The 12,685-nt window shown below is 31.7% G+C and overlaps 1 protein-coding gene across 1 annotated transcript; it reads left to right on the top strand.

Annotated features, from left to right (window-relative positions):
• The first annotated feature begins 2,263 nt into the window (after positions 1 to 2,263).
• Positions 2,264 to 7,476, top strand: LOC113521853 (putative ribosome-binding factor A, mitochondrial). The gene is made up of 6 exons (XM_026907509.3): positions 2,264 to 2,579; positions 2,662 to 2,863; positions 4,131 to 4,299; positions 5,560 to 5,699; positions 6,001 to 6,258; positions 7,240 to 7,476. The coding sequence occupies exons 1-6, from the start codon at positions 2,479 to 2,481 to the stop codon at positions 7,429 to 7,431; spliced, it is 1,062 nt and encodes a 353-aa protein (XP_026763310.1). The 5' UTR covers positions 2,264 to 2,478; the 3' UTR covers positions 7,432 to 7,476.
• The last annotated feature ends 5,209 nt before the right edge of the window (positions 7,477 to 12,685 follow it).

The following is a 12,685-nucleotide window of genomic DNA, read 5'->3' as shown; positions in this document are numbered from 1 at the left end:
ATAATGTAATAATTTCTATTTTAAAAACTAAATTACAAGCTTTAAATGTACCGGTAATGCTTTCTAATTTCATTATTAATATTTTATCAGAAAGAACAATACATATGGATCTAGATGAAGATACCAAATTATCTAGAACAGTATGGAAAGGCCTTCCACAAGGATCTGTTCTCAGTCCAATTTTATTCAATATATACACATACGATCTAGAATCATTCCTTGATAAATCCGTCAAAATTTTACAATATGCTGATGATCTCTTATTATATTTTATTGCGAAGTCCATAGAATCTGCTTCTGCCAAATTATCTGATTCATTAGATTTGTTAAAAACGTGGTTAGATGCAAATGGTCTTAATCTTTCTGTAACCAAGAGTAGTGTAGTTTTGTTTTCAAGAATGAGATCACCGCAACAAATTAAGGTGCTTTATGATAACTCATACATTCCTATAAAGACTGAAATTAAATTTTTAGGTATCGTGCTAGATAATAAATTAACAGGTCTGTCCCACTGTAATTATATTTCCACGAAATGTGAGCGTAACCTCAACATTCTTAGGTGCCTTGCTGGAGTTTGGTGGGGAGCACATCCCGTTTCACTAAAACTTGCTTATAATGGTCTTATAAGGAGTGTCATTGATTATGGAACTTTTTTGTTAGCTCCAGGAAGTTCATTTGCTTTTAAGAAATTGGATTTAATTCAATCAAAGGCCTTGAGGATTATCTCTGGAGCAATGAAATCAAGTCCAATCAATGCTTTACAGCTCGAAGTCGGTGATCCACCTTTGGTTTTAAGAAGGCAATATTTATCTGATCGCTTCTTTTTTCGTTGTTTACAATTATCTGATCATCCGCTTATTCAAAAGTTATCTCAACTATATATCTTTATTTCGTCTTCATCTTATTGGAAACATAAAAAACCTCCATGTTTAATACAAAGTTATGAAAAATATAAATCCATAGAATCTCCCACTTTTACATCGTCCTGTTTTCCCATTTATAAATGCTCATATCAATCTTTAGTTTTATCTCCTAATATTAAATATGATTTTGGGTTATCAAAAAATGATTCAGAATTGAATGCTAAATTTATGTTTATAACTGACATTGAATGGAATGAATGGCACTACATCTTTACTGATGCATCAAAACCAGACAATAGCGGTTGTGTAGGTGTGGGTGTGTTTCATTCACAATTTAATATCGTTCAAAAAATTAAACTTCCACCGGAATCTTCAGTTTTTACCGGGGAATGCTATGGTATTTTAAAAGCTGTAGAATATATACTTTTAATGAAATTACATAAGGCAATAGTTTTCACTGACTCTATGAGCTCTTTGCAAGCTCTAGCCAAATATCCGTTTAAATCAAAACCAGTTTATCCCATTATTTGTGACATAAGACAAAGTCTTTATCTTTGCATGTTGAGAGGGTATTCCGTTTCTTTTGCTTGGTTACCAGGACACAGTGGTATTAGCGGCAATGACAAAGCTGACCTTATTGCAAGAGAGGCTGTAACTTGTGGTGATATGTATCCGTATCATAATTACTGTAGTGACCTAGCTTGTCTCCCAAAAATATATTTAAGGTATGCCTGGAAGGAATATTGGGAAAAAACAAGTACAATAAAAGGAAGATTTTATCGCCTTATACAACCCGATATTCCTTTCAAACCATGGTTTTGTAAATTAAAGCTTGGAAAGACCGCAACAACTATTATAACTCGTATGCGTCTAGGTCACGTATGCACACCTTCTCATTTATACAAGCTTGGTATTGTACAAAGTTCGTCGTGTAATTGCGGTGCTGAAGTGGCGGACTTGAATCATATATTCTTCTCATGTTCTAAATTTGACCACACCTCCCTTTTTAATCATCTCCGATCCATCCGTGTTCCATTCCCAACTTCTATTCTTACTCTACTTTCTTCCAATGATCCTATTATCTATAAAATACTATCTTCATATATATATGATAACAATATTAAGATTTAGTTATATTACATGAATACATTTATAGTTGCATCAATTGCTTTTCCTATATATTTATAAGTATATTCTCATATGTACAAGTATATCCTTCATATCCTATAAATATCCTAGACCTAATCCTTATCCTTTCTAAATTCGTTTGTGTTAGGTATTTTTATTACTATTATCGTTTCCCCGTTTTGTTCTTGGCAAAATACCCTAATATCGGGGTGAACGCCACAAAAGAAGAAAAAAAAAAAAAAAAAAAAAAAAAAACATAGAATGACAGATGACAGAACAGTTTGAATTTTATTCTGAATTTGGAATTATTTATTTTGAAATTAGAATTTTGGTTTGTTTACAAAATTGCAAATTTTGATCTTTTCGTGATAATTCAATTAGAGAAATCTTTTAATAACAAAACCTTACAGTTTGTATGAAAGAAAGTACAAAAAAGTTTAATTTAAACCTAAAAATTTCTTCATTACTAAAAGTTTCATAAAACAAAATGATAACATTTCGTCGATTTTATCATGTTTCTACTACTTTGTATTCTTTTAAAAAACTAGGAATTAAATTGTCTAAAATGGTTAATCCCAAAAATAAGAAGTAAGTATTAGTATTATTGCAGTGTAATAATTTTTAGGTTACTTATGGGTTATTTAATTTTTCGAGTATTTTTTTCTTCTAGACAATATTATCCATTACTTCCAATGGAAAGTAGCATTATGCCAAGCATAAAAAGTTTAACAAAGACTCAAAGGGAACCTGGCAAACAAGGAGTACGCAGGGTGGCCATGCTAAACAAAATATTTATGAAACAAATTACTGACATTATGTCGACAGGCACAGTTTCAATGGATATTGTTGGACGTGGTATTGAAATATCTAAAGTAAGTATAGGAGTCAAAAAGTTAGTATTAGTCAATTAGTAAGACAATGTTTGACTAGTCTGGGATTTCTAAAGTAAAACTTGAGTCTAAAACTTTAAATTCTCAAACTCATGTTTGGATCATTAAAAAAATATATTGTCATTCATTTTATGGTTCAGGGGTGAGGCCACATGTGAAACCCTTGTCTAGAAAGTCACATCACAGGTTTTTGTATATAACATCTTGACATCACAGGTACACATTAGAATGATGTACCTACCTATGTTAATAATATATAATAATGGAGTATCATTGCAGGATCATGAGTATTAAATTAGGTCTATTGGCCCATTGAGGAAAATTCCCCAGAAAGGAACCACAAGGTGGGGACTGTGTGGAGATTGTCCTGATAGGGTATATTGCTGTTGATTGGAACATTAATATTAGTACTCATTATTAACAATGCCTATCTTCCTGACAACTCTGGGGTTTTTTAATGGATACTCTAGTGAGAGATGATAGGTGAGAATGAAAAGGTAGGTCAGGAGCCCATGGTGATGAATATATCTAAAATTTAGATGAATGGTTTCCAGGGACGATCATGTGGAGGTCGACCTGACAATTTATTACTAGCAATGGGACTGGTAGTCTGCATTATTAACAATCCCCCCTCTCAACCTGTTACCTCTGGAGTAGGCTACCTGACCTGCCATTAAAACATCTATGATCATGTGAAAACAGTATCTTCTGTTATCAAAAGTTTTTAAGGCATCTTATAGCATATTATTTGAGCATTTGTTTTAAACATCACTGTATTTAGTCTAAACTTAAAATACTTATAAACTTTAATAATAGTGTAATGGCATTAGAGTATATAAGCTATCAAATAGAAAACTTATAAGTACCTTACCTACTTGTTTATTTCAATGAAGTTTTTTTTTTATACAACTTAGAATGGTAAACAAGCTGACGACCCACCTGATGGAAAGTGGTAACCGTCGCCTATAGACATGAGCAGTGCCATGGACATAACAGAGTATACTGTTTCGCTCATGATACCCCCCATGTGTTGCCATTCCTGAGGACTCAGGTGTAATTCCTCTGTACCCAGTAAATTGACACCATATCCCACCCTTCAAACCGAAACACAGCTATACAAACATAACTGCTTCACGGTAGAAACACGAATGGGACAGAGGTACCCAAGCAATCGACTTTAGAGGTCTATAACAATAAATAATTATGTTTTTAGTTATGCAATACAAAATATAGGAATAATATGTTTTAGGTACAAATTACACCTGATTTGCAAACTGTTAATGTTTATTGGGTGTGCAAAGGCGATTCCACAGATGATGAGACAGAGTCCACATTAAAGAAAATTGCAGGTGTTTTGCGACATGAACTCTCTACCCTCAGAGTCATGGGGGAAGTGCCATATATAGTATTTGTTAAAGGTTAGATTATTGACATATATATTTTAATATAACATTATTTATTATCATATATTACATGCAAGAAATGTACATGTATAACACCCTTGGACGGGTGTGGTTTTATTAACAGTATTGGAACGCCCATTGTGTTGCATGGGTAACGGTAGCCGCTTCCCGTTAGGTGGACTGTCTGTTTCATTGACTCCCTAATAATAAAAAGAAAATTAGTATACTGCAGTGGACAAGTTTGATAGACCAATATTCACTTTTTTATTCAACCTCTATGCATTTGTTTACTAAAGTAATAATCTTTATACGTAAAGGTCCTTTTTAAAAGATACTTTTATTTGAAAACCATTTAGTTCTCCTTCGAATTGAAAACTGCCTATGCTATCTGTATAAAGAACTAGGATAGTATTATATATAAATAGATAGGGTAGGATAGGTAGTGAAGATAGATCAGTTATCCATCTGGAATTAATCAACGCAAATTAATCTGGAATTAATTACGATGGTTTCCAAGACGGACCGCATGGAAGACGACCTGATAAGCAATATTATCAGGTCGATATTGCTAGTAAATTGTTCGCTTATCCCCATTATTAATAATCCCTTTTCCTCTAAAAAATTCCGAAAACAAAACTACAGTATCCTCTGTATTGTAATTTTATATCATCAATTAATATTTCGATCATTAATCAAGATCAGTTATGATTTATTAGTTACAGTGTTGATAAATAGTATCACTGCCATTTCCTCCCTTCAAACCTGATCAGTAAAGCACTACTTTACTGGCAAAAATAAGGGGCTAAGAGAGATTGTTAGTAATTAGAATGTCAGTTCTTTTTATTAACATCTTGTTTTACATGATTGACCTCGATGCGGTCCACCATGGAAACCATCGTGTTTCATTCCTTTGCTATGGATCGCGATGGGCTAACGGACCTGACTAAATTCTCCCTTAGTGCCCAATGGTTGGGTACTAGGGGAGGGAAGGCCGTTAGTTAAATAGTTAGTTAGATATATACCGTTAGCTTAAGCAGGCGCAACATTCTTCATTTATTTATAAAGCAAAAGAGATAGAGTTCAGTCTTTATTAACTTTTGGATAATTTTTTTTGGTTTTTTATTGATAAGATTTTTGCATACTCGTTATTGATGCTGACGTAATAAATGGATGACCTCCTCACCTTATTTATTACTAATTCATATTCTATTTGCGATATTTTTAAAACTCTGCAAACGCGAGCTCCATTCGAACTTAGCTGGCTTTTTTCAACAGATAAACAGGAAGCGCTGATCACAGATCTAGATCGTCGATTAGCGATAGCTGACTACGGGGAGGACTATCAAACTACAGAACTAGGACATTTATTGAAAACAGAGTTCACGCTTGATACAAAATTATCTCCTGAAATGAAGGTACATATATTAATGAAAAAATATAAACTATAACTGTGACGGGTGCACGAGTCTAACTGACATATTACATTGTATGATTATATATAATAAAGTTAAAATTTGTTATGTATCGTTTGAAGTCCGCTACATATTTTCGAACATACAAGGTTTGGATGTAATAATGTCGTTATTTTTAGGGGTATCAGTAAAAACTAGGGCTCACATATACTTTGACACTACATAAAGTTTTTGCAGTAGTTCAAAAAAGAAATTCTATTTAAAATTTTTCAGAAAGCCATTATTTATCCTTTAATCTTTTTAGGCGAAAATAAAACAATTAGAAGACGAATCGCCATTATCACAGGAGCCTATACCGGAAATGACCCATAACGTTTATGGATTAGACCACGCGAAGATTATGAGTCGGTTGTTGGCAACGCGGAAGAGAAGTAAAGATGCTTGGAGCAATTTAGATTCTGATAATGCAATTATATCTTATAGAACGTCCGAATATAAACCATCTGAGCTGGACACAGATCAGCAGAGGCAACAGCTGGCTGATTTCTTACAAAAAAGAAAGGTATATTTTTATATTTTAATAAAAGAACATGATAAATTCCAACTTTATTTTAAGTGAAATTTCTAGTAGGGTTGTCATATTTATTTTATACTATCGTAGGCTCGCCACGTAGCTTATGATAGCACTTGTTTTTTTTTTTTATAATTGAGACGAATCTAAGGACAAAAAATTAAAAGCCGTTTTCATTATTCATTTAATTAAGCTGTATTGGTTATTTGTTACCTACGCACTTATATATAGACATGAAAAATATTACCCTCTTTACTGTTAGCAGTCAGATTGAATGGATTACAGAACAGATGAGAGTATTATATACTTAGTAGTGGCTCGATGACAACTGAACTTTAAAGCTTAGTGTTTATACATTTGAATTTGGACGAATTCTCAGTACTTTTTTGTATTTGTGCGAATTGAATTTTACAATCTTTAAAAGTCGACGGGTATTACATTACCTGTGACGGCGGTAAGCCTCCCGCCAGTCACGTTGAATTTCAATATGCTCGGCGAATTCCCAAATATGGGTAAGTCGAATATAAAGTATATTTGGTCACAACGCTCAACAACAGTCGATTTGTCTTACTGATCTATACTCTGTATGTGCAAAATTTTTAAATAAAGTTTTTTATTATTTTTTATAGTGTCGTATTTGAAATGGAGTAAGTCAGTAATGTCGTATGTCAAAGATTTACTTACAATTGTAGGATTTTAGGTATTCTTGAGCGGTATTTTTAAGTTTATTTAGGTATATTAAAATTGTTTTTATAGTATTAAAGTATCAGAATTTTATATAGTAATAGAATTGTAAAAAAATAATCGCGGTGAAGAGAACTTTAGAGACACTGGATCTGAAAATACTGTCATGGGTTCAGTGAAACTGGATGATCATGATATGACCTTATATATAATAATTTATGTCTTGATAGTGTAATGGATCCTTAAATATATGCAACCAATTCATGTGACTATTTGAAATATTTGTAGATTGAACAAAACAAGCTTCATAAACAGTTGCGTAAATCAGAGGCCTGGCAGCTCTCAGATGTACAAGGTGATGATGATGACGAGGACGCATACGAAGAGTTCGAAGACGAAGATGATTATTACAATGACGCCGAAGATATATATAACGACAGTAGTATCCCGCCAGAAAAGAACACTCACACTAGCGTATAATTGTTTATTAGTATATTAATAAATTCTATTTTCATGTTTAAATAACCGTTTTTATTTTTTCCATTTTATAAGGCTATATATTTTTTTGTCCCTTAAATTCATGTGACCTAATAACAAAAACGGCGACTGGTCTATCTAATTTGGTTGCTAAGAATTCTTGTTAAAAATAAATGGAAACTGATAGTTTAGTGGCTGTATAAATGTTTGTAGCTGAAATTGTTATACAATATCATACAATAATACATGCATAATCGCAAAAATGTTGCTTTTAAATGTTACTGACAAATTTTTACAGAATTTAATAGCGTGACTTTTATAATTTCGCGACATCCAATTGTTTTACAGCTTATATTTTTATATTTAAAAAAGTGGCCATTAGCGCTGCACACACGACGGAAGCTTAAAAATGGAGTAATTTCTCCTGTTTTCCCAACATTTCCCTTCACTGCTCTGCTCCTATTGTAGCGTAATGAAAAGTATACTATAACCTGCCCAGGAGTATGAAGAATAATTGTACCAAGTTTTAAAATTCGTCGAGTAGTTTTTGTTTCTATAACGAACATACAGATAGACAGACAGACAAAAATTTAACTGATTGCATTTTTGGCACCAGTAACGATCACTAATCACCCCCTGATAGTTATTTTGGAAATATATTTCATGTACAGAATTTACCTCTACAGATTTATTAAAAGTATAGATTTGTTTCTTTTTATCAATACAAAGTTTGTGATAGTAATAATCCACTCATAATATTTTTTATTGTCGTAAACTTAACCTTTATTTGAAAAAGCAACAGCTGTATTTCTTGCCCATTCTTCTCATACATCTAAATACCTACATTATAAAGTAAACAATATGTACTATGACGATTATAATAACACGTCTCCGACATATATATATATATATATATATATATATATATATATATATATATATATATACATACATACATATATATATACAAAAATAAAAAAAAAATTTTTTGGGGAGAGTCACCCTTATCATTGAAGGGTATAAAAAATAGATGTTGGCCGATTCTTAGACCTACCCTTACCTTACCTTAGTTTCGGAGGAGTTTGGTAACAAACACCGTGACACGAGAATTTTATTATTTTATTATTATATATGATTGATTATGCAGGCGAAGCTACGGAATACTGTTTAGTTAAAGTAAGTAATAATAATTAATAGTGTTGTAATTATAATAATGGAGTAATAATTTATGATAGGCAACAATGACATAAGACTACCAAGAACAATTCTCGGGCAAGTCCCTTTGTTTCTAAACGTCCTGTCTTGTCCTGCCATAGGTATAGAGTTATTTTTAAAGGGGAAAATGACTGTAACAGAGACATGAAAAACCCATTAATTGGCATAGGATATGTAAGACTGATTGTTTTAGGTCAATTGATACTGTGAATTTGAATTTACATAGCTACTATATGACATCTAATATAAGGAAATTTTGGTCCTTTGGTCATCAATGAGTATATATAGAGACCTCGAACGTGGAAAAATTAATATTTGGATTTTTATCATAATCGGTTTAGTAGTTTAATAATTATATTAATAATTTTTATTAAATTAAGACAATATTTTTTAAAATAATTCAAATTGTGTTCCACAAAAAAGAAGTCTGTTTAAAAACATCGACTTCAATTTTGGCCAAACCAGTTTTTTTGAATGGGGTGATGATGGAATGGTAACCCCGCTTGCGCTGCCGGTATACGCTGGCGGGGCACCAGTGATAGGTGAGGATGAAAAGATAGGTCAGTTAGCTTATTGTGATGAATACACTTGGAATTCAGCACGATAGTTTCCAGGGGGGAGACCACGTGGAGGTCGACCTGGTTGGCTGTATTGCTAGCAATAGGGTCCTTAGTCTCTATTATTAAGAATAAAGTCTTAAATTATGTTCCACAGAAATCCTCTAGTCTTGACGAAATTAGTACATCACCAACATGATAATATTTCGATTAAAAAGAGCATCGTGTTCAGTTCAGATTTAGATTTAGTGAAAATATCACGTGTCATACGCTAAACATATACAATTGGTAATCTCTGTGGTAGCTGAAAGGTCCCTATTTAATAAAACTTAAAATACTTCTTGAAGTATGTTTAGGAAAACTGCACAGAAAACAGTGTCAAGAAACATACGAGTATATGGAACAGAATAATATAAAAAAGACATAAAAATGTAAAACAATAATAACAACAGCATTTTAAAGTTAGTAGAAAAGTACGATAAATTACAGAGAGGTAAGATGACCAATATTTCACGAAACTAAAGAGAAACTTATATTTTTTCTACAATTATTTAGTTATATTTTCATTATGCAGGACAATATTTCCATATTTATTCATAGAGCATAAGTAAAGATTAATAGAGAAAAGGAAAGAGCAATAAAGTTGATAAATAAAAATGTCTAAAGTAAAATCTGCAGAGAAAAAAGCTGCCCCCCTTGACAAGTAGTACGAATCTATTGATATGTTTGCATTACCTTACATATCATGTAAGAAAAACACGCTAGAAAACGATTCTTTAGGTAGATTCGTTGCCACTAGTGTAAAGGGGCTAGATTGCCTTCCGTTTAAAGTAGACATAATACTTTTACTTTCTGATTTATCGATCGATAATAATAATATAAAAAGATCAATGACTTCAGTAATAAGTATTATTGTACCGATAAATATATGAGTAAGTAGGATGGTAGGTAGAATCATAAGTAAAATCTATAAATATTTGTAATGAGTCAATTCATTGACTACGTAGACAAGTACTTTCACTCATAGTAGAAGTATTTGTTAAGAGGCCTTCCCTATCAATAATGATTTAACTTCGCATTTTTTCAAGTTCCAATTTACATATATTCATAATATTATTACATGAAATCCCAATTAGTAAATTGCAAAGTCTAATCATAAATAAAAAAAAAAATCAAATTTACGATTTTTTAAAAGTTAGCTACATTTGTACTCACCTTGAAGATTTCGAATGAAGTTGAAATAAATGTCGAAATCGGCAAATATAGTAAGTTTATTTCCCGTTGCCTAGTGACATAAATGAATTTAAGTAATCCAATATTAATAAATTTCTGTATTATAACTAAAAATATATAAGTACTTAATTATTCATCACTCCATGTGTTATTGCTACTTGTTGATACTATACAGTATACATATTGAAAAATCTACGAGAAAAATTGAACTTTTTTCCTAAGAAACACGAATAGAATAGAAAGTCAACAAAAAATCTCTAACTTCACGTAGTAACATGACATCTGGACACAATTTTGTCTAAAATGTTTTATTACAGATAGTATATGCTTTTAAAAGTATGCCAATAGATTTTTAAGCACTATTATCTATTTCTAAAATTAAAATTTCAATTATAACGAAATGATAATTCTTAAAAAATAGCATCAATAACATTTAGTATTTCCAAAAATTGTAACTGTTTGCGTCAGAACTGCTTTACAATTAATTCTCGATTTCACTCAATACTAACTGTTGTGGAAAGAAAATTACAATAAAATACGCGGCAGCTTTATTTTTAAAATAAAGGTCATATTGATTGATAATAACGCCATTTACATCATACATACAATGTTATCAATAAACTAAAAGCGTGCGCCGGTGCACAGTAAAATAAACATGGTCGAATAAAAATAAAATTTGGTAAAGTGCGAGTGATTCTCGCGCCTCGAGCATCATATCGTAGCAATTTCAATAAAATAGAATAAAATTAAACATTTACCCCCTTATTCCTCTTTACTTTGTTTCAAATTGAGAGAAATTTATGAGAGGTTTTACGATTGTTTTTGTAAATAAGAGGGTAATATTTGTAATATTTAATAATATTTATTTGTATTTGTAATAATTATTTTTATATTTATTGTCGGAAATGACAAACACTCATAAAGATTCCGTTGTGCATGTATATAGACAATATTTAATTATGAATAAAATGTAATTAAATAGTAAAAAATCTTTAAAATTAATAAATATTTTGTATAAAACAGGTTCAACAGAAATATTGGATTGAATAACTTTTTCTATTCTCAATTTATTTTGTAGCACTTATTTAATTGAATTACATTTAATATTTAAACAAATATTTCCCATTTGATTATATAAATAATGACTTTATTATTTTGGAGCATCTATTTTTATAGCAGATCTTTATCTTACTTCGTACCTATATAGATATGTCAATATGTCTACACTGTATATTGTGTATAAAATATGAAATTTAAGTGAAATGTACAGAATAAAATTCGTGACATCCTTTTAAATGTGTATTATACACTAATGTGTATTAAAATACACATATTCAAGGTATTCAGTGAAATTGAATACTTATCACAAAAAGCATGGGTCGAGAAATGAAAAAAAAATTGAGAGCTTCCTATACTTATTATAACTTGACTGCTAGGGAACTGAAATTTTACTTTTTTGTAAATAGTTCAAATCTTTTAAAACATTCATCGTCTACTTAAAAGGATTACGTATCGTGTTAGGTATCTTAATTTTTTTGAATAGATGCTCATCAGGGATAGACAAACAGACGGACATTTAATCAATAGTTTAATCAATAGTTAGACAATAATAGGGTTCTATCGAACCATGTCAAATTATTAAATTTCTTCAATATGTTTTAATTTTAATTAAAAGCATTATAAGTAATAGAAAAAGTCTCGAAGGTTAAGAAGGTAAGTAGTTTTTTTTTTAATATTTTATTTATAAAGTTGTACTTGAAAAATTTCTAGTAAAAGCATGTGAACACAGAACTTTGGCATTTATATATTTCCCATATATTTATTTATAAAAAATATGTGTACATGTTTGTGATATTATATGATTCAGTCTGGAGTTTTATATATATCGATCTAGTTGCCAAGTCACGTCTAGAGAAAATTGGGGACTCCGTATCGGATAAGAGTATAGAACGTGCTAGCTATGGTTTGATTTATACTAATATTGCTTTTTATATCGGCATGTGAGTAATAAAGTTAATCCAGGTCCCATGTAGTCGCTTCGCATGTGATGTAGTGTAATATCGGGCGGGGTGAGCGGCGTGAGGGAAGGAAACCGGCCGGCGCGGTGGCCACCTGTTCGCCGCGCGGTGGCGCGCGTGTGCCCCCTCTCCTTCCCTCGCCCTTTCGCTGATGCATCACCCCCTCGGTCGTCTTGTCGCCCCGCGCGCGCCTCGCGCCCGGCACCCTTGTCGACTCGCTGCGCGCGCTTCTCC

Source organism: Galleria mellonella, unplaced genomic scaffold, assembly GCF_026898425.1.
Source record: "Galleria mellonella isolate WM207_F2 unplaced genomic scaffold, CSIRO_AGI_GalMel_v1 utg63, whole genome shotgun sequence".
Taxonomy (NCBI): domain Eukaryota; kingdom Metazoa; phylum Arthropoda; class Insecta; order Lepidoptera; family Pyralidae; genus Galleria; species Galleria mellonella.
The sequence above is the reverse complement of the archived record's forward strand: the minus strand, read 5'-3'. Positions and strand labels throughout refer to the sequence as shown.

What these genes read in the sequence shown, in the direction of transcription:
- LOC113521853 (XM_026907509.3), top strand. Translation starts at nt 2,479, where the DNA reads ATGATAACATTTCGTCGATTTTATCATGTTTCTACTACTTTGTATTCT. An exon ending in GTGGTATTGAAATATCTAAA is followed by an intron (nt 2,864 to 4,130) that starts GTAAGTATAGGA and finishes AATATGTTTTAG; the next exon opens with GTACAAATTACACCTGATTT. An exon ending in ATTTCTTACAAAAAAGAAAG is followed by an intron (nt 6,259 to 7,239) that starts GTATATTTTTAT and finishes AAATATTTGTAG; the next exon opens with ATTGAACAAAACAAGCTTCA.